This window comes from Bos taurus, chromosome 8 (genome assembly GCF_002263795.3).
Source record: "Bos taurus isolate L1 Dominette 01449 registration number 42190680 breed Hereford chromosome 8, ARS-UCD2.0, whole genome shotgun sequence".
In the NCBI taxonomy this organism is placed as follows: Eukaryota; Metazoa; Chordata; class Mammalia; order Artiodactyla; family Bovidae; genus Bos; species Bos taurus.
The window spans coordinates 65,132,153-65,153,888 of NC_037335.1; the positions used below are offsets into that span (position 1 = coordinate 65,132,153).

Sequence of the window (21,736 nt, forward strand, 5' to 3'; positions counted from 1 at the left end):
CGTCCAGGCACAAGGCAATTAGGGCTAGTAACAACTTATGATCTATAAACCTAATCATCAAGAGATTAATGAGAAAGCCTTTTCCATAAAGTCACTGGAGCAGAATGTTATAAACCTGTGAACCGCAGAAAACGTGCTTTAGGCTATATCAGACAACTTTATTCTAACTTAGTCTTATTTCACTTATCTCACAATCTAAAAACTCACGTACAAAACCAATGCTGGAAGAACTATTAAGAAATAAATAATTTAAGGGGAAAATGATCACTTTTAATCCTGAGTAAACCCGTCTCAGAAAGATAAGCAGAAAAGAGCTAATGGATAAGTAACTGATTCTCTGGTTAGTGATAAATCAAACATCCCCTTAACTTATTCTATGAGCTGCCAAGTAAAGACTGTCACATAGCAAAATGAAAAGATACTGCCATGATACATCTGGCCAGATGCTTTTCCTCTGATTCAGGTAGCTCTCCTTAAAAGGACACACAACTGAGAAGGAATTTCTCAATCCAGACATTATATACATGGAGATTTAGTAGAGAAATGTTGCTCTAGCATTCAAATCATCCACAAAATATGATAAACAGTTATAGAGGCAGAGATTATACAGTTTAGGAACTAAAGTTGTAATCGCACATCTAATGGATCAATTCAAATCATAACAGTAATAATATAATGACATACAGTAAAGGTATCAGGAGGATGATGCCGATTTTGCATTTGCCAGGTGACTCAAATACCTTTTCTGATTTACCCAAAATCAGTGTGTCTACAATACCTGACTTTGCCCAAGACATGTTGCAAATTCAGTGGAGTTTAAAAATAATTTAAAGGCAAAGGTTGTGTTTCAAAAAGCAAGCCCAGAGGGATGGTATGGGGAGGGAGGAGGGAGGAGGGTTCAGGATGGGGAACACATGTATACCTGTGGTGGATTCATTTTGATATTTGGCAAAACTAATACAATTATGTAAAGTTTAAAAATAAAATAAAATTAGAAAAAAAAAAAAAGCCAGCCCAAAATACAAGAACTCATTGTCTAAGACCCTGACTTTAAAGTTATCTATACATAAAAGCTCAGGGAAGAAAAAGCTGTCACACTGAACTTTTACGTTTAGTTACCCATCCCAGAAAGGCTTTTAAGGCATAGAATGATATATCCCAAAATGATTTTGAGATAGAGGTCAGGGGCGAACTACCTGCCTACAGAAGTTTAGAATTTTATGTTTCAGCTGTTATCTTATGAACACCACTAAACAGATCTAGTTCTTCAGGGCAGAGGTATAGTTTGCCTGAAAAAAAATCACTGTGGTAAGAGAATATATGGCTTTTTGGAGCGTGCCATTTAAGAGAGAGAAAAAAAATGACCTCAGCTAAGTGGGAACTTACATATTCAATGGCTGAATAGGGGAGGGAATAAACTTGAAGTCTGAGAGGGGAAGTTGGAAGGAGGAGGAAGAAAGTACACTAGAGAAGATAAAGGATATATTTTTAGACAGGTGGGTTACTGAGTAAGCAGGTTCCATCACAAGAACAGAACTGCCAATTAGATAAGTAATTCAAATTGTGATCAGACAGATGTTCTATAAATATTTGCTAACTGGCATACTGGAGAAGGAAATGGCAACCCACTCCAGTGTTCTTGCCTGGAGAATCCCAGGGACAGGGGAGCCTGGTGGGCCGCCATCTATGGGGTCGCACAGAGTCGGAAACGACTGAAGCGACTTAGCAGCAGCAACTGGCATATGATTATTAAAACTACTTTGTTTACTTTGGTAAACACTGTGTTTGAATTGAATTTAGCTCCACTTGTAACTCTGGCTTACTAAACCTTTTCTTGGGCTTTATTTTCCAGCCTACTAACCTTTACAGGTTAACCTTTATTCTCTAAAATACCTTCTATTTTGCTACATTTATTTAGAGAGGTAAGATTACAAAATGTTAACTAGATTTTAAAAGTATTAGAAAAAAAATTTTTATGCTTAACAAGGTTTGTAGGCTTTCTATAAAAAGCGTAAGTTATTTCAAAACAAATTATTTTTCTTTCTTAAATTTAGCTCTACAGCCAGGGAATCTTATAGTTTCTCTAATCAGTATTTTACCTTTTCTTTTCAATCTCTTACGATTTTTGCCCTTCATATTTTTTATATGAATAACCTAGAAGTAATTTCTGGCAAACAACTCATAATTCTGGCCATTTTTATGGATATGGAAAGATTAGTATTTATTACCCTTAAAGACAGAGTGGTCTTAGTATTTTTCTAGTACTCCAGAAGAAAGAGACCCACAGGGTATGATGCAATTACCAAGAAATAGTTCTCTACAGAATATTTTCCTCTATAGAGAAGACACTCGTTACCCTATAAGAAGTGACAACAGGACACTTCATCATGTAACATTCCCATGTTTACATGCAACTTTTAGTTCTCAAAAGTATTTCGACATACCCTTTAGTTTTTTAATAGCACTCCTCTGAAAAAGTCCAAGTACTGGGTATGGCCTTTGAATATGACTTGAAAATCACAGAGAAAAGAGGGAGGAGAGAGGAAGGAGAGGGGAGAGAAGAGAAAACAGGAAGAGAGGGGACACGCAGAGAGAAACTATTTCAAACACAAACATTAAAAATTTAACGTGATATGGCAGAATAATCACTGTGAGTCAAGACACCTGCTTCAAATCCCAGTTCTGCCAGTAACCAGCTATATGACTTCCTGTGAGTCATTGAATTATATTTCTTACATTGTCAAGAATGATTTTAACTTAATGTTCAACTTAAATTTAGCTTTATAAAAACCTACTACAAGGAGAATCCCATAGACGGAGGTGCCTGGTGGGCTACAGTCCACGGGGTCGCAAAGAGTCGGACATGACTGAGCGACTTCACTCACTCACTACAATTAAAGTACTTTCAAATATCGTGTTATAACAACAGTTCAATTAAAAGTACATCATTTTGCCACATGGAGTTAGTCCTTCACTTTTGTCTCAATTTGACCTGGATTACTCAGGTTGCACACTCAAGATGTACTTTGGAGGAAGACGGAGTGAGGGAAGATTCCTTTGCAAGATGAGATGGTGCTGAGCCGGTGAGGGAGTTAAGGAATAAGTGCATATGCATGCAGAAAACCTGGTCATTCAGCAATCAGGAGCCTGAAGAACAACTCTGCTTAAATTTCGGGGTGGAGAGGGGCAGTATAACCAGATGCGAAGGAGGCTCTGAGCTGAGGCTTTCTGGTAATCACAGCCTCCACCCTTCAAACCTTTCTCCCCCAGTGGACACCAAACCAGCTTCCAGTTCCGGGTTCTCAACCAATCGTATCAAGCCACAACAGAGGGCTCCGCCGACCCGGGCACCGTTTCAGGGCTCACGAGCAAGATTCACAAGACCCCAGCACCTGTCGGCCTCACACTGTTCCCAAAAGAAGGGGGTGGGAGGGAACAGAAGGTCTACGCCCCGACCTTTTGGACACAGACTACCACCAAGTTCATGAGCCCTCCGAAACCCGGGGGAAGGGGCGCTGCTCGCCGTGACCCTCCCACAGTCTCTTCTCTCAGGGCTAATTCTCGGGTTTCCAGGTCTCATTCTCCGTCCGTGGTTTCTCAGGCCTCAAGAACCCGGGGCCTGGGAAGAGGACAGACGGATGCCGAGAATGAAGGCAGCGGGGGAGGGTGCACTCCTCGCCACCAGGGGAAAAAACAGGAAAGCAAGGGTAGGAGCAGCTGTGTCCCCCTCGGCAAGGGCGGGAGACCGACAGACCATCTATCGAAGGGTCTGTCATTCCTTCACTCACTCACCAGGAGAAGCAGGGAGCATCTGAGATCGGGTAAGGATAGGAAGATGCCAGGAATCATGGTAACGCCGGAGTCCGCGGCAGGGACAGGCGCTGGCGTCTGGGACTGGAGAAGGTTGGGTTAGGATAGGAAAGGGCTGGGCTCCGGGCACCGGCGGCAGTGGAGGATTCTCCCGGCAGCGGGACCCCGTCCTCTCGACCCGGAGCTCCAGCGGCGAACACCCGGGACAACTTCCAGAGAGGCCTCGCACACCCTCACTTCCGGGTCCTACCTCTCTCAGAGCCCGTCGGAATATGTAGTCCTGCGCCATTCTCAGAAAGCACGTCATCAAACGCACGGAACTCTTTTCCCATCAAGCTCTCGGGCCAGTTCCACCAAGTCGGCCGCGCGCGGGGCCTTGTGGGATAGAAAGGGCGTGGGGGAGTTATTAGAGGACGGGAACTACAATCCCCAGAAGGCTGTGCCGTCAAGAGCCTCGCGCCGCCTTCCGAGGGGTTCCACTAGTTTTCAGCTCGGTGGGCTCAGTCCCAGCTGGATGTAGTGGCCTGGCCTGGCCTGGCAGGAGGGGCGGCCCAGCGGGGGTCGTGCCTCCTGGAGCCGCCCCCAGGACTTGAGTCCTGGAGGAGGCGACGGTGAGTAAGAGGGGCCTGGCTGGGGAGGCTCCTATCGGTCTGCAGTGCTAGCCCCTGCCTCAAACTCTCGGCCCTCCTGGCCTGAGCTGTGGCCTGAACCTCCAATCACTGGCCTCCTTGCCTACTTGCTCTTCTCTCTGCGTTAGTTCTAGCATTGTAAAGTCAGAGCCACCCCCTTGTGTTTAAATGGAATGTGTTAATGACTTACCCGTAATTGTCACTTTGGACTCCTGTAAGGAATAGTTATGGGATGGACTGGGGAAGCCCGTTGTAAACTGAAAAGCTCCGTGCGAGAGTGATTGCTTCTGATGCATGGATCACTCCTACAGGATGATTACAACACTTGCTAGCCAAGCAGTTAAGGAACTTAACCTGGGCCCGGTTAGCTCTCCAGATTCATTTACGAACACCTAGCTAGATCGCCGTGCCGCCAATTGTAGCCAAGAAATCTCAACTGAGCTTGCCTGGTAGCTCAGCTGCTGAAGAATCTGTCTGCAATGCTGGAGACCCTGGTTTGATGTCAGTCACCATCTCTGAGAACTTCCTGAACAACCAGTCCTTTGGTCCTAATCACAAATACTCTTCCTTTGCTTGTGACTACAGCACCACTTTGGGGTTCCCTGGTGTCTCAGATGGTAAAGAACTCGCCTGCAATGCAGGAGACTTGGGTTCTGTCTCTGAGTAGGGAAGAACCCCTGGAGAAGGGAATGGCTACCCACTCCAGTATTCTTGCCTGGAGAACTCCATAGACGGAGGAGCCTGGCGGGCTATAGTCCATAGAGTTGGAAAGAGTCAGTCATGACTGAGCGACTAACAGTACTACTACTACAGCTGCACTAGTTTTCTATAGTTATTATTAGAGCGTTTATTACACTGGCTTATTTTATAGTTAGTTAATGATGATGATACCTTTGCGTTTTATAGAATTTCATAACTAAGAGGTTTTGATCTATAAAAGTTTAGGAAAAACAGCGCTAAAAATTTTTTGTATACATTTGAGGTTTTTTTTTTAAGGATTTAGGCTGACAAAATTAAATAGTGATGGAGTCAAGATTTTTATTTAGGTCTCCTCTCTCCTAGTCTGGTATTCTTATATCTTAACCACTCACCAACCTCTCTGGTAAATAGAAATGAGGAGTTAAAAAAGATCAGAGACAGATGAGTATGAACTCATTACTCCAAGAAACTAAACTCTGACCCTGGTCACCCTCTGGACTTAGTACTCAGCCTATGACTGATTTTTCACTCAACAAGCATTCACTGAAAACCATCTATCTACCTGTTTCTGTACTAAGTTGCTAAGAATTATGAGATGTATATAAATATATATAACTGAGATAAAATTTTTAGTTTGTTTTCCAAAAGTTTTTTTTTTGTGATTCTGATGTGTCCAAAACTCTGATCACCTGGAGTGATCTAAAGTGTAGAACAATGTCTAGAGTTCAGAACAGTGCCTGTCACATAGTTGGCACTCAACCTGTTGAATGCATCTGCATGGTCTACTGATTTCATGTTTCATATTTTACGGGAAGGCAGAGCTGAGGTAGCTTATGTTTACACTGCATATTGTTAAAGAACTGGACCTTGAGCCCAAGTATAATTACTCTTCTGTGTTTTAACCTCCACCCCTGTTTTGCAGCTTCTTTAAGTCACTTTAATTTAATCCTGCATATAACTGGTTTTTCTGACATGACAGACTTGCTCAGACATGACAGAAGTCTCTCAAAAGGCCCATAATTTCTGCCAACACATTAACTGAAATTGTCAGCAAAATAAAGCCATGAAGAGCTAAATTTTACAAAATTAAGAAAATACCTTTACTTCAAAATAACCAATAATCCTTGTCAACGACAATCAAGCTCATGAACTGTAATAAATTTATTTTATAAAAGAGAGTCACAGGGATTGGAGTTTCACTTTTTGTTAAAATCAGAAGAGGGCTTGCTTACCCTTATGGTAGATATTAGCTGTAGCTAATTAATAGCTGCTCCCTTTAGATAGGTACATTTGCTCCAGTTTGCCGTGTTACTTACCACTCCCCATGTTCCTTGTACTTATTATCTCCCTTATCCTTGTAGGTTCAAGTTTGAAACTTTGATAGGACATCCTAAGTTTAGGATGCAAGTTTATGATCATTGATGAAACTCCTTTTTCCTTCCATCAGGTACTTGAGTTCTTCCTGCTCCTTTTCTGACATAATCCAAACTCTGCTTAAGCACTCTTGTGATAGGGAATGTACTATTTTCTTATGCAGCTAATGCATTTCTAGAAGAGTCTATCAAACCATATCAAATGACCAGTGAGCAAAATTTTCCTTAATGAAACATGGTTTATCCTAATGGTGTGATTTCCAAGTTAAGTTCCTGAGGTCCACATCTCTAACTAGGTATATTTCCGTGGTGGACACAAGAAGAGAACAAATAAAAATGCCTCCTTTTGTGGGCATGAAAGAAAGAATGAGGTACCTTCTAATTTAGCACTTAAATCTAGGTAATTTTAACCTGACAAGTTTATATCATTATCTATTTTGTGACTTGGTCATCACCTTTAGTCCCAATATCAGTTCTAATATTTAATATTATGTGGAGTCAAATTACCTGTATTTACTTAGCCAGTCACTGTGCCTTTTGAACCCTGGGTCTAATGTTAAATACTTAGCCTTTTTTTTTTTTTCCCCTCAGCCCCTGATAAGTGTCTTAGAAGCCTCTAATCCTTTCATTTTACAGATGAGCAACTTGTACAGAAGTTCAGCTGATTTGCTCCTTATGTATCTTCAAAAACTAGGACTATATAGACAGTTTGAATCCTGGTGAAGTGTTTCTAGTGAGCCATAATTATAACATACCCATTTAGAACTGGTGAGATGGATTTCAGAAGTGTTTCCTACAGATATTTATTGGTTGCATCATCATTTCAGGTTGTTGCAGTTGTTGAGAAGACTATGAACAGGTCAGAGAACTTGTTCTTTGCCGGTTCTTCATTAGCATCCCAAGTTCATGCTGCTGCTATTAATGGAGATAAGGGTGCTCTTCACAAGCTTATCATAGGTAAGCTCCAAGTTCCTCTTTAAGTACAGAAACTTGAAAAAATAACTCTTTGTCCTAAGGAAATTTGTTCATTTTGTTTTAATTTGCAGTTTACTCACACGTTTTAGTGGAAATACATTATTGTTTATATTTGGTTTCAAGACTTGGACAAGAAAGAAATTAAGTCCTGAAACTTAAAACTGTGGTTTTTAGATTAGATGAAAAGTACTTGAGAAATACCTATGTATTTGACATCAAATCTAGATCCATCTAGTCAAGGCTATGGTTTTTCCAGTGGTCATGTATGGATTTGAGAGATGGACTATAAAGAAAGCTGAGTGCCGAAGAATTGATGCTTTTGAACTGTGGTGTTGGAGAAGACTCTTGAGAGTCCCTTGGACTGCAAGGAGATTCAGCCAGTCCGTCCTAAAGGAGATCAGTCCTGGGTGTTCATTGGAAGGACTGATGTTGAAACTGAAACTCCAATACTTTGGCCACCTGATGTGAAAAGCTGACTCATTTGAAAAGACCCTGATGCTGGGAAAGATTGAGGGCAGGAGGAGAAGGGGATGACAGAGGATGAGATGGCTGGATAGCATCACTGACTCAATGGACATGGGTTAGGGTGGGCTCTGGCAGTTGGTGAGGGACAGGGAGGCCTGGTGTGCTGTGATTCATGGGGTCGCAAAGAGTCGGACACTATTGAGCAACTGAACTGAACTGAACTAGATAGGTACTCTAAGGTGCTGAGAGAATTAATTTGTCCTTTAATAATTCATCTGTTATTAGAGATCTCTGTAAGAACAGAGATCTGGAATGAGATATTAGATAATGATATATAACATTTAATATATTCCCAAAGTAATGTTTACAAATGATTTAAACTTCAATGATTTTAAATTGATTAAATGTTCTTATCACTGATTCAGCTGATTGAAGTTGATAGTTGTCATCCTGTCTTATATAGAGAGAAAGGTCCAACATGGAGGTTCTAGAAGAACTTCTAGAGAAGTTCTAGAGAATAAAGTGAACAGGAAAAAGACAGTGGCTGAGAATTTTCCAGGACTGCAAAAACCACAAATCTACATAGTCACAAGTTGTTAGTCCCAAAGGAAATAAATAATATAAAAATCTCCGTTATTTATAATCTCAATACATACCACTAAATGTTTAGTGACATCGTGATTGACAACCTAGTCTTTAAAGTCAACACTATTTGAACCTCCAAACCTATTCCTTTAGAATGTATTTTCACTCTAAATGTCTCGTTTTTCCAGGAATTTCTACCCATGCACCCTAACTGATGACTAGTTTTTCTAGTCCTCAATATGACATAAATTTTGTCTTTGTTTCCTCTATACATCTATTCCCTCTCCCCTTTTTTACCTTCTACCCCCTTACCTTCTTCTCTGCTAAGCAAACTCCAACTCATCTTCAAGGACAAAGTTCTCTTAGCACATTCTCTGTAAAGATTTCTCTTCTCTGTCAGAGATGTGATCCTCACTTCACCTCAGCTATCTACATTCAGTTACTCTTCGAATTTGACATCTTCTACCACCTCTGACTCTTTCACTCAGACACCCACCATTCAACTAAAACTCTTAGTTCCAGCTCATTTACTAATTAGAATGATAGTTTTCAGTGTCACGGAGTCCTCCAATCCATTATCTTTTCCACTTTTGACCGTCATTATTCTGTTTTTACTTTCCTTTCTATTCAGCCCTGATTCCACAGTCTATAATGAAAATCCTTCTCTTGGAAGAACTCCCTTTTCTTCTCACCTGTGACACCTGGCTGTTGCAATCCCAACTTTGGATGGACCTAATCCATCTACTTCTGTCAAGCCCTGAACAATTTAACCTGTCTGGAAGATTGGTAACACCTTAAATTCATGCCTCCCCACTTCAGAAAGGCACTCAAGACTCTCTGCTCATCATATTACATTTCTCCATATGACTGTCCCGTACCTTTTTCCTCTACTGAAACTCTGACTACTGCCATATCTCCCTCCCTCCCTTTCTTAGCTAATGCTTTATGCTTCTTACTGAAAGTGAAAACACTAAATAGGAACTCTCCCAACTTTCAGCCCAATAACTATGTCAGCCTACAGCTTCACCTATCTTCTTCTTTCTTCCTGCTGCTGCTGCTGCTAAGTCACTTCAGTCATGTCCGACTCTGTGCGACCCCATAGACGGCAGCCCACCAGGCTCCCCCATCCCTGGGATTCTCCAGGCAAGAATACTGGAGTGGGTTGCCATTTCCTTCTCCATCTCTTCCTGCTAAAACAGAGCAAATATCCCTTTCTGTCAAAGATAGTTTCTCCCTACGTCCTGTCTTCTCAGGGATCTTGTTTCATTTTTTTAACCTCGGATTACTACATCATCAACCTTTTCCTGTATTCTAAATTCTTTTATCAACATTGAAGATAAACATGCTCTGTTAGCTCCATTATTTAAAAACCCCTTCTCTGCTCCTTCTAGGTATCCCCCTCTAGGTATTGCCATATTTGTCAGCCCTCCTTTGTGTAAATCAATGAGTACATGGGCTAAACTGCTTTAACAGTGACCTAAATAAGATAGAGGTATATTTCATTCTCATAATAGAACAAAGGTAAGTGGGCAGTCTAGGGTGGAGAGACATCTCTGCTTTACAAAATCATCCAGGGATGTTGCTAGGGCTTTACTTTGCCATTCTCAACATGTGGCTTCCATCTTTGGGTCAAAGGCAGATTCTTTCGCTGTTGTCAGAGCCCGGCCAGCAGGAAGGGGGAAAGAGAGTGTGCAAGGTAGCAATTTGTCATCCTGGAAGTGGGTGGAGTTAGAGCCACGCCTAGGACAAAGAGCCTAAAAAAACTTTTCTCTCCCTGAATGGCATCACCTCTAGCTAAAGCTCAGGGTGCTCAGTTCCCAGAAAGAAAGAATGAGAGAGTGGTATGGGGACAATTATCAACCTCTGTCACCAAAACCAAGCTTCTTGAGCCATCTGCACTCTTTATCCCCACATCTTTATCTCCATCTATATTTTACTGAAAGAAAAGAAAATATACTTTCTTATTTTGAAATATATGTATAGAGAAGTCCATAGAACTTAAATGTTCAATTTAACGAATAAATATGAAGCAGAAGTGCATGTAGTCAACATTAGGTCAGGGAACAGGACATTGTTCATCCAGAAGCCCCAGTTCATTCTTCCTTCCCTCTTGGCATAATATGGTGTCTTGACGTTTATGTGATAATTATATTGTATATATTTGTATATTGTATATATTGTATATATTGTATATATTTTGTATATATTGTATATATTTTGCCACCTAGTCATATGTCTTACACTCTATAGTTTAGTTTTGCCTTTTTTGGACTTTTCTCCTAAATGTTCCATGTTTACTTGTACTAAAAATTGTATATTCAGTTATATCACTTTCGAGCTCAAAACACTTGAATTGCTTCCCATTGTATTTGGAACAAAATTTTGAAACTATACCTCTTTCTCTCTCCAACCTCACATTTCACCACTCTCTTCCTAGAAAAACCTGCTTTATTTTCATTTCTTAAATCTGTAAGCCCTTTTCCATCTCAAAGCTTTTGCCTAAAATACTATTCTCCTCATTCTCTGTCTGGCTGACCTTTACTCATCCTTCAGATCTCATCACTGAGGTCACTTCTTCATAAAAGCCTGCTCTGCCCATTGAATCTCAGTGAAGTCTGTTCACTGTGTCCTCTCTTGGAACTCTTCAGTTTTCTTTCATAGAATTTATCTCAGGTCATAACTGTGTATGTGTATGTTTGACTATTTTAATGTCTCTCTCCTCTCTAATTTAATAGCCTCCATGAGTATAGACTAGGTCTGTTAAAGTCATAGTTATACATACAAAATCCAGCACAGTGCTTGGCACATAGTAGGCACATGAGAAATGCTTGCTGAAGAAGTGAATGAAAATTATCATTGTTTTAAGTATCTTTCTTCCCAATAAGTCTATAATCATTTAGAGGGCTGAGATTAAATCTGAATTGAGTTAAATTGAATTAAGAGACAAGTTAGGGCTAAATTTCATTGGAAAAAAGTTTTTAAGTCAGAACTCCTCAAGAAAACATATTTTGTAACTCTTTCATTATTTTAACATGAAATATAATTATCAAGGGGAACAAAGCGTGCAGTATGTTGTAAATTAAAAATACTTAAATAGGCTCAATCATACAAATTAATGTGTTACCTAATAAAACTTGAAATATTTCTATAATTTTATATCTCCAAAGGAAAAAATTCCTTAAAAACAAAGAAGCAGTCATGATATGAAACAAATACAGAACTGATAAATGTATTTATAAGTTAGTTCTATGTATTTTATTGTGTTGTCTAAGGAATCCCTTACTCATTACTCACTTTGAGCTGTAATATTGTTCACCTTTTAAGAATTCTGCCATTTTTGTCTTCTATTCAAAGACAGTAATACCTTTGCTCTGTGGTATTTCCTAACATTTGTATATTCCCACCAAATAATATGTTATTTTTTAGTATTAAGATACATCTTAAATTTCAGTGTATCTTATATGTTCTTTTATGTAGCATGAATGATGATCTCTTAATTACATGCTGTTTTTCTTTTGTAAACTAGTAACATAGTACTACAGATGAATTATTTTTTTCCTTCAATCTTTGCTCACCAACTGCTCGATGAATTCATTCACTTTAGCATTTTCCGTTTTCCCTTCTCTGTTTCCATGGAGAAGTGTGTCGTGATGTGTTTGACTCCATGGAAACAGATGAGCATCTCTTTCTACATACACAGCTAATTAAATCGAACACTTTCTGTGCTGCCCATTGTCCTGGAGGAGGAATGAAGAGGCTTTTCCTGAATGAGACATCATTTTAGTTGCAATTCTTAGTGTTTAACCTAATACAGTGGATTAATGTTTTAACATAGCTTATTACGTCCTAGATTCAGATGAATCAGGACTCAGTACTGGGCCCTAGAAACAAACATACATAGTAAAATCCTTTCATGCTATGACTATCATTTATAGATGTGTAGATTTTTCTGTTAACATTAAGCTCAAATAATTTAATTGAATACCAGAGGTATTGTGGGTAATATATTTTAGTTGATTCATTGTAATACTGTATAGTGTAATATAGTAAAAAGGATACAGATTTTAGAGACAGATAAACCTGAGATTTTAATTCTGGCCTTGTCTTTTTTTTTAAATTAAGTAATCTATTTATTTGGCTGTACCGGGTCTTAGTTGCAGCTGCAGGACTTTGCTCTTTGTTGAGGCATGTGGGGTCTTTCAGTTGCCCAATTCTCATCGCAGCATGTGGGATCTAGTTCCTTGACCAAGGATGGAACCCAGACCCCCTGCATTGGAAACATGGAGTCTTAGCCACTGACCCACCACGGCCCTGGCTTTGTTATTTATTAATTATATTACCTTGGCTTAAACCACTTAACCTTTTGAGCCTCTTTCCTCATCTGTAAACTATAGATTATAATACTGTGCCTGTGGGACAGTTAAATTAGATAAGGAATGTAAAATATCTAGCATCACACATGGCAGACAATAGATAGAAACTTGTTATATCAGGTTGGACTTACAGTAAAATGATCAAATCTTGTGTAGTTTCAGAAATGTCTCAAAAAGAAAAATCTCTAAATGCTAACAAAGAATAATCCTTCTTTCTTTGTAAAAACCAAACAAAATAATTTGTAAATATTCACTGTGTGTAATGATGGATCCTGGCATCGTTGCTAAAAGTGTTTGGGGTATTTGCAGTGGTAAGGTAGCCAGGCAGCACCACTTCTGATTCTACTATAACTTTTGTTGACCTGTCCATGCTCTGAACTTACATAAATCTCTCTGAATCGTTGTTTCTCTTTGTTTGTAACATCTCCCAACACAGTAGTTAGGTGTGGCAGGGAGCCTCATAAGTCATAGAGCAGTGACATTATTTCAGGTTACTTTTTCCTTTACCCTGACTTTAAATGTTATGGTCATTAAAGGTTTTATAAGTGGTTGTTTACATATATGAAAGTGAAAATGTTAGTTGCTCAGTCATGTCTGACTCTTTGTGACCCCATGGACTGTAGCCTGCCAGGCTCCTCTGTCCATAGGATTCTCCAGGCAAGAATACTGGAGTGGATAACCATTCCCTTCTCCAGGGGATCTTCCCAACTCAGGGATCAAACCTGTGTCTCCTACATTGCAGGCAGATTCTTTACCGTACAAGTCACCAGGGAAGCCTACACATGTATATGTTTACAAATATACTTACAGGCATATGCATCTATACTAATAATGATAATACAATTAGCCAACATTCATAAAGTTATGTTATATAAGCACCATCTTAAATGGTTTGTAACATGTGAACTCATTTAATAACAAAACACCACGAAGAGTTTGGGGTACTCTTACTTCCCTCATTTTATAGGTCAGGATACGGAGATGTGGAGAGATTAAGTAACTTGTCTAATAAAGAACAGAACTGAGATTGAAGCCTGCAAGACTGATTGTAAAGTCCACGCTTTTAAATACTAAACTATAGGGCCTCCATGTGTAGGTATATATATCTACCTATACACGCACATTCTTGTGTATAAGTACGTAGAGAAAGACAAACATAAGAGGAAGACAAGAAAGTTGCTGAGTTCTAAACCTTGACTCATGAAATTCTTGGTTATCTAGTTTGGACTTTTCTGAACATTTTTGTGCCATGAGCTCTTTTGGCAATCTGGTGAACTTTGTGAACCCCCTTCTCAGAAACATGTATTTTAAGACCTTAAATATTACTTAATAAGAATCCAAAGAAAATCAGCTGTATCAAAATACATTTATCAAAGTATTTTAAAATTATGATGTAGCAATATACTTACATTCATTTTTTAACCAAATAAATAGCAAGATCTAGTGGCAGATGTAGCAACTATGATAATTTGAAAATAGCGATGAGTGTAAACAATATTTTAAGATAGCTCAACAATGATAATGAGATAATATGTAAAAATATTTTGTAAAATCTCAGGTGCCCTCAAAATATATGTCCCTCCCATGTTGTTATTCTCATTTTATATCAGGACACTCAGCAGTTAAGCAGTTTAGTTGCATAGCTAATAACTACACAGTTGAAACTCAAACCAAGTCATTGGATTATGGATCCTATCTTCTTTCCATTGTTCCCATGTGGCTTCTATAAAAATAAGCAGATAGTTTTTAAATCACCACAAATGTCTTCCCAAGATTGTGACAATCTGAAAGATATGAAGTAAAAAGCAGGTGAAAGGAGATAAATGCATCTTTGATGCCACACAAAGGTGACATTTTAGAGCAAACAAATAAGATATCTATAGGGAATGCTGAATTCACTTGTGTGGGACGGTATGACACCATAGCTATTGTGTAGAGTGGCACAACTTCACTGCATGTAACAGGCATTGCCTCTAAACGCTGGAGTTGGAGCTCTGGCTTCTGCACGTACCAGTCTGTACAGAGACTCTCCTGTTTCAGCTAACCTTAAAATAACCGACTGCAGCAGAGCAGTGGGTTTCCAGTCATGGTTCCAGCTCAGCTTCCTGAACTGTGTATAGACTGAGCACATGCAGAATGCCAGCCACAGTTGGTGGTGGATTAGAGGCTACCTCCACAGTTGCCAGAATAATTAAAACAACACAGCACACTAGCCAGCTGCATCCTATATTAGCTGTCCCTGATAGGAATGTAAATTTAAGTGACTGCTGTCCAGTGAATACTGCTGCTGCTAAGTCGCTTCAGTCGTGTCCGACTCTATGCGACCCCGTAGGTGGCAGTCCACCAGGCTCCCCCGTCCATGGGATTTTCCAGGCAAGAGTACTGGAGTGGGTTGCCATTGAATACTAGTTTACATCATAAGCCCTTCATTTGTACAACATGTCACAGTTACCAAACACTTCCAAACAATGAATCATCTCATTTGTTCATCAAAAGAAGCTGTGGTGGAGACTGGACAGGTATTAGCTGAATGTTGTAACCAAGGAAATGAAGGAAAGGAGTAGGGTAGCTAAATAAAAGAACAGGCCTTTCTCAGCTACTCTCATTTAGCAGGAAGCTCAGAACCTAATGGGCTGCTCACCACTTGGAAACTAGCCATAGAGCCACTATCCCCTTAAAGCAACCCAAAACAGAACCCAGGTGAGGAGGCTAAGGGCTGCTTTTTCTAGTCATACTAAGGGATGCATGCTTTCAGCTGCCTCAGATGCAGAAATGTTCCTTATAGGCACAGCATATTGGATAGTGGTGACACAACCAAATTAAACCTTCCCTATTGGAAAGTATAACTATCAATGACACAAAACCAAAGTATGTCATGGGTTGAAGAGAAGCCTTGAAGTTTCCCTGTATCTTAGAGCCAACTTTCTAAGAGTGAAGCGGCTGCCCTGGGATGCAGAGTGACCTGTTGACCCTGTGGTTCTGACTCCACTTTGGCCCCGAGAAATCTAGTCAGTCAGGATTACCCCAATGTGTGCTGATTGCCTCCATTTCTCACGTTCATTCTTATGACCACCAGTCCTGAATCCTCTCCCTTATTCAAACTTCTGAGGAAGGATGCTACTCTAGGAGGAAATTATTACATGAATTAGCATTATCTTGCTAACAGTAAGTACTACTGTCTTTGCTTAATACTAACAAATAAGATGCAGATTGAGAGTGTCTGTCAATTATGAAATACAATAAGCTAGAGTCTAGCATTTTTTCCAGTAGTCATGTATGAATGTGAGAGTTGGACTATATAGAAAGCTGAGCACCAAAGAATTGGTGCTTTTAAACTGTGGTGTTGGAGAAGACTCTTGAGAGTCCCTTGGACTGCAAGGAGATCCAACCAGTCCATCCTAAAGGAGGTCAGTCCTGAATATTCATTGGAAGGACTGATGCTGAAGCTGAAACTCCAGTACTTTGGGCACCTGATGTGAAGAACTGACTCATTTGAAAAGACCCTGATGCTGGGAAAGATTGAAGGCAGGAGGAGAAAGGGACAACAGAGGATAAGATGGTTGGATGGCATCACTGACTCGATGAACATGAGTTTGAGTAAGCTCCGGAGTTGGTGATGGACAGGGAGGCCTGGCATGCTGCAGTCCATGGGGTCACAAAGAGTCAGACATGACTGAGTAACTGAACTGAACTGATTCTCTGTGTCATTTTTCATTCTAGAAAAACTCAAATGATAAAAGGAACATGCTCTACCTGTAATACATTTCAGTTCTGTTAATGAATTTGGGTTTAAATGAGTCCATATCTATAAATGCAGTGATAGAATCTCTGGAATCTTCTGGATTAGATATTGGAGGTCTTTGTATAGAGAATAATACCTAGCACTGAGTGACCACTCAGAAGACTTCTGCCTAGGGGTTTCTATTATCAGATACGTTGAGTCAAATTCAAAACTTACCTCCATCTTCAAAACCAAGATTCTGAAACAGAACAAAAATCTGCCTCTTCCAGGAGTTGGGCTTCCCTGGTGGCTCAGCTGGTAAAGAATCTGCCTGCAGTGTGGGAGACCTGGGTTTGATCCCTGAGTTGGGAAAATCCCCACTCCAGCATCTTGGCCTGGAGAAGTCCATGGACTATAGTCCATGGGATCGCAAAGAGTCAGACATGACTGAATGACTTACGCTTCACTTCCAGAAGTTAGTGTACATGACCTGAGTATTTTGTAGTGAGTGAAGTGAAGTCACTCAGTCGTGTCTGACTCTTTGCGACCCCGTGGTCTGTAGCCTATCAGGCTTCTCCGTCCATGGGATTTTCCAAGCAAGAGTACTGGAGTGAGTTGCCATTTCCTTCTTCAGGGGATCTTCCCGACCCAGGGATCAAACCCAGGTCTCCCGCATTGTAGGCAGACGCTTTACTATCTGTACCACCAGGGAAGATGAGTATTTTGTAAGGCTCTTTGAAATTTCAAGAGCAGTTACCTTTCTTGCTTTATTAGCAGCATACGTGGAAACATGGATCAGCAAAATGAGTTATTGGAAAAGGTATGAAGTACTTCTGGGTCCCAATACATCCAAGATTCAAATATATGTTGAAATAATTAGAGCTAAAACAGCTTCAGTTCAGTTCAGTTCAGTCGCTCAGTCGTGTCCGACTCTTTGCGACCCCATGAATCGCAGCACGCTAGGCCTCCCTGTCCATCACCAACTCCCGGAGTTCACTCAGACTCACATCCATCGAGTCAGTGATGCCATCCAGCCATCTCATCCTCTGTCGTCCCCTTCTCCTCCTGCCCCCAATCCCTCCCAGCATCAGAGTCTTTTCCAATGAGTCAACTCTTCGCATGAGGTGGCCAAAGTACTGGAGTTTCAGTTTTAGCATCATTCCTTACAAAGAAATCCCAGGACTGATCTCCTTTAGGATGGACTGGTTGGATCTCCTTGCAGTCCAAGGGACTCTCAAGAGTCTTCTCCAACACCACAGTTCAAAAGCATCAATTCTTCGGCGCTCAGCCTTCTTCACAGTCCAACTCTCACATCCATACATGACCACAGGAAAAACCATAGCCTTGACTAGACAAACCTTTGTTGGCAAAGTAATGTCTCTGCTTTTCAATATGCTATCTAGGTTGGTCATAACTTTCCTTCCAAGGAGTAAGCGTCTTTTAATTTCATGGCTGCAGTCACCATCTGCAGTGATTTTGGAGCCCCAAAAAATAAAGTCTGACACTGTTTCCACTGTTTCCCCATCTATTTCCCATGAAGTGATGGGACCGGATGCCATGATCTTCATTTTCTGAATGCTGAGCTTTAAGCCAACTTTTTCACTCTCCTCTTTCACTTTCATCAAGAGGCTTTTTAGTTCCTCTTCACTTTCTGCCATAACTGTGGTGTCATCTGCACATCTGAGGTTATTGATATTTCTCCCGGCAATCTTGATTCCAGCTTGTGCTTCATCCAGTCAAACGTTTCTCATGATGTACTCTGCATATAAGTTAAATAAGCAGGGTGACGATATACAGCCTTGACGTACTCCTTTTCCTATTTGGAACCAGTCTGTTGTTCCATGTCCAGTTCTAACTGTTGCTTCCTGACCTGCATACAAATCTCTCAAGAGGCAGATCAGGTGGTCTGGTATTCCCATCTCTTTCAGAATTTCCCACAGTTTCTTGTGATCCACACAGTCAAAGGCTTTGGCATAGTCAATAAAGCAGAAATAGATGTTTTTCTGGAACTCTCTTGCTTTTTCCATGATCCAGCAGATGTTGGCAATTTGATCTCTGGTTCCTCTGCCTTTTCTAAAACCAGCTTGAACATCAGGAAGTTCATGGTTCACATATTGCTGAAGCCTGGCTTGGAGAATTTTGAGCATTACTTTCAGGCAAAAATAACTCAGACCAAAGCATGACATGTTCTCTTTCTTATTTTAGCAATTGTATTTCCCCAAAGCAAATATTTTGTGTGGTCAATTTTCTTCCTCCGTTAGCAGTTCATGCTAAAACACCTTAAAAATAACTGCCTTCCCTCATGCTCAATTCATATAAGATTACGCTCAGCCAGTACGTGGATATCTGATCATTTGTGACGAAAGTAAATGTTTTTCACTTAAAGTGTTATGGTATCTTTTTTTGTTGTTTTAAAGTAAAGTTTATGGAGTTTTAATACAGTAAATACAGTCAATTTTACACTTTTTCAGTCTGTAGTTACTTAATTTTAGCAAACATGTGGTCCTGCAATTACCACCACAGTCAAGATGTAGAACAGGTCCATCACGCCCCAGATTTTCCCATGTCCCTTCATCATCAATCTCTCCCCACATCTCAGCCCCTGGCTGCCCCCGGATACCACTGATCTGTCTTCTGTCCCATAGTTTTACCTTCTCTAGAAACCCATGTAAATGAATCATACAATATGTACCCTTTGAGACTGTGTTCTTTAACTTAGCATAATACATTTGAGATTTTTCCATGTTATTGAGTAGATTAGTACTTCATTCCTTTTTATTGCTGAGCAGTATTCTTTTGTATAGATGTACTTCAATTTCTTTTGTCATTTTCCAGTTGAAGGACAATTGAGATGTTTCCAGTATTTAGTATTAATAAATGAAGCTTTCATAAACATCCATATGCAGGTTTTTATGTGAACATAAGCCTTCATGCTTTTATTTCTCCTGTGTACTAAACACTCGATGAAATTATTGGGCCATGTAGTAAGTGTATATTTAACTTACTATGAAACTGGCAAACAGTTTTCCATAGTGGCTGTAACGTTTATGATACTAATCCCACCAGCAAAATCTGAGTTCTAGTTTTTCCACATCCTCACCAAGAATTTGCTATTGACAGACTTGTTTTGGTTTTCGTTTAGCCTTTCTAATAGATGTGTAGTGGTATCACATTGTGGTTTGAATGTGTTACTTTCCTGTGTGTTAATGATTTTGAGTGTCTTTTCATATGCTTAATTGGTGAAATGTCTATTCAGACCGTTTGGCCATATTATAATTTCATTATCGGCTTTATTATTCACACGTAAGAGTTCTTTATTCTGGATATATCGAAGGCTTTATCAGATATGTGTTTTACAAATATTTTCTCCAACTTTTTGTGACTTGTGTTTTTATTTTCTTAACAGTGTCTTTCAAATAGAATTTTAAGTTTGGATGAAATTCAATCTATCGATTTTGTAAAGGACTATTCTTTGGTATCATCTCTAAGAAATTTTCACCTAACTCAAGGTTGCAGAGATCTTTTACCTTTGTTTGCTTCTAAAAGGTTTACTGTCTGCATGCTGCTAAGTTGCCTCAGTCGTGTCCGACTCTGCGCAACCCCATAGACAGCAGCCCACCAGGCTCTGCCATCCCTGGGATTCTTCAGGCAAGAACACTGGCGTGGGTTGCCATTTCCTTCTCCATTGTGTGAAAGTGAAAAGTGAAAGTGAAGTCGCTCAGTCATGTCCGACCTGCAGCAACCCCATGGACTGCAGCCCACCAGGCTCCCCCATCCATGGGATTTTCCAGGCAAGAGTACTGGAGTGGCTTGCCATTGCCTTCTCCTACTCTCTGCATATATAAGTTAAATAAGCAGGGTGACAGTATACAGCCTTGACGTACTCCTTTTCCTATTTGGAACCAGTCTGTTGTTCCATGTCCAGTTTTAACTGTTGCTTCCTGACCTGCAAACAGATTTCTCAAGAGGCAGGTCAGGTGGTCTGGTATTCCCATTTCTTTCAGAATTTTCCACAGTTTCTTGTGATCCACACAGTCAAAGGCTTTGGCATAGTCAATAAAGCAGAAATAGATGTTTTTCTGGAACTCTCTTGCGTTTTCCATGATCCAGCGGATGTTGGCAATTTGATCTCTGGTTCCTCTGCCTTTTCTAAAACCAGCTTGAACATCAGGAAGTTCACGGTTCACATATTGCTGAAGCCTGGCTTGGAGAATTTTGAGCATTATTTTACTAGCGTGTGAGATGAGTGCAATTGTGCGGTAGTTTGAGCATTCTTTGGCATTGCCTTTCTTTGGGATTGGAATGAAAAATGACCTTTTCCAATCCTGTGACCACTGCTGAGTTTTCCAAATTTGCTGGCATATTGAGTGAAGCACTTTAATAGCATCATCTTTCAGGATTTGAAAGAGCTCAACTGGAATTCCATCACCTGCACTAGCTTTGTTCACAGTGATGCGTTCTAAGGCCCACTTGACTTCACATTCCAGGATGTCTGGCTCTAGGTCAGTGATCACACAGTTGTGATTATCTGGGTCGTGAAAATCTTTTTTGCACAGAAGCACAAGCTGGAATCAAGATTGCCAGGAGAAATATCAATAACCTCAGATATACAGATGACACCACAGTTATGGCAGAAAGTGAAGAGGAACTAAAAAGCCTCTTGATGAAAGTGAAAGTGGAGAGTGAAAAAGTTGGCTTAAAGCCCAACATTCAGAAAACGAAGATCATGGCATCCGGTCCCATCACTTCATGGGAAATAGATGGGGACACAGTGGAAACAGTGTCAGACTTTATTTTTTGGGGCTCCAAAATCACTGCAGATGGTGACTGCAGCCATGAGATTAAAAGACGCTTACTCCTTGGAAGGAAAGTTATGACCAACCTAGATAGCATATTGAAAAGCAGAGACATTACTTTGCCAACAAATGTCCATCTAGTCAAGGCTGTGGTTTTTCCTGTGGTCATGTATGGATGTGAGAGTTGGACTGTGAAGAAGGCTAAGCGCCAAAGAATTGAATGTTTTGAACTGTGGTGTTGGAGAAGACTCTTGAGAGTCCCTTGGACTGCAAGGAGATCCAAACAGTCCATTCTGATGGAGATCAGCCC

The 21,736-nt window shown here is 40.3% G+C and overlaps 2 protein-coding genes across 5 annotated transcripts in view; one reads left to right on the forward strand and one right to left on the reverse strand.

Annotated features, from left to right (window-relative positions):
• Window positions 1–4,026, reverse strand: part of ERP44 (endoplasmic reticulum protein 44) — a 96,737-nt gene extending 92,711 nt beyond the window's left edge. Inside the window, exon 1 of one of the 2 annotated variants that reach the window (NM_001035032.2) lies at window positions 3,793–4,026. In NM_001035032.2, coding sequence (NP_001030204.1) covers window positions 3,793–3,849 — 57 coding nt within the window. In that variant the 5' untranslated portion in view covers window positions 3,850–4,026. The remainder of the gene's footprint in view (window positions 1–3,792) is intronic. The other variant, XM_059888974.1, reaches the window with a different exon arrangement.
• Window positions 4,027–4,257: 231 nt separating this feature from the next.
• Window positions 4,258–21,736, forward strand: part of INVS (inversin) — a 137,123-nt gene continuing 119,644 nt past the window's right edge. For 2 of the 3 annotated variants that reach the window (XM_010808005.4, XM_010808007.4), the window contains exons 1-2: window positions 4,258–4,421; window positions 7,339–7,468. In XM_010808005.4, the coding sequence (XP_010806307.2) occupies window positions 7,363–7,468 (106 nt within the window). In that variant the 5' untranslated portion in view covers window positions 4,258–4,421; window positions 7,339–7,362. 3 annotated transcript variants of the gene reach the window in all.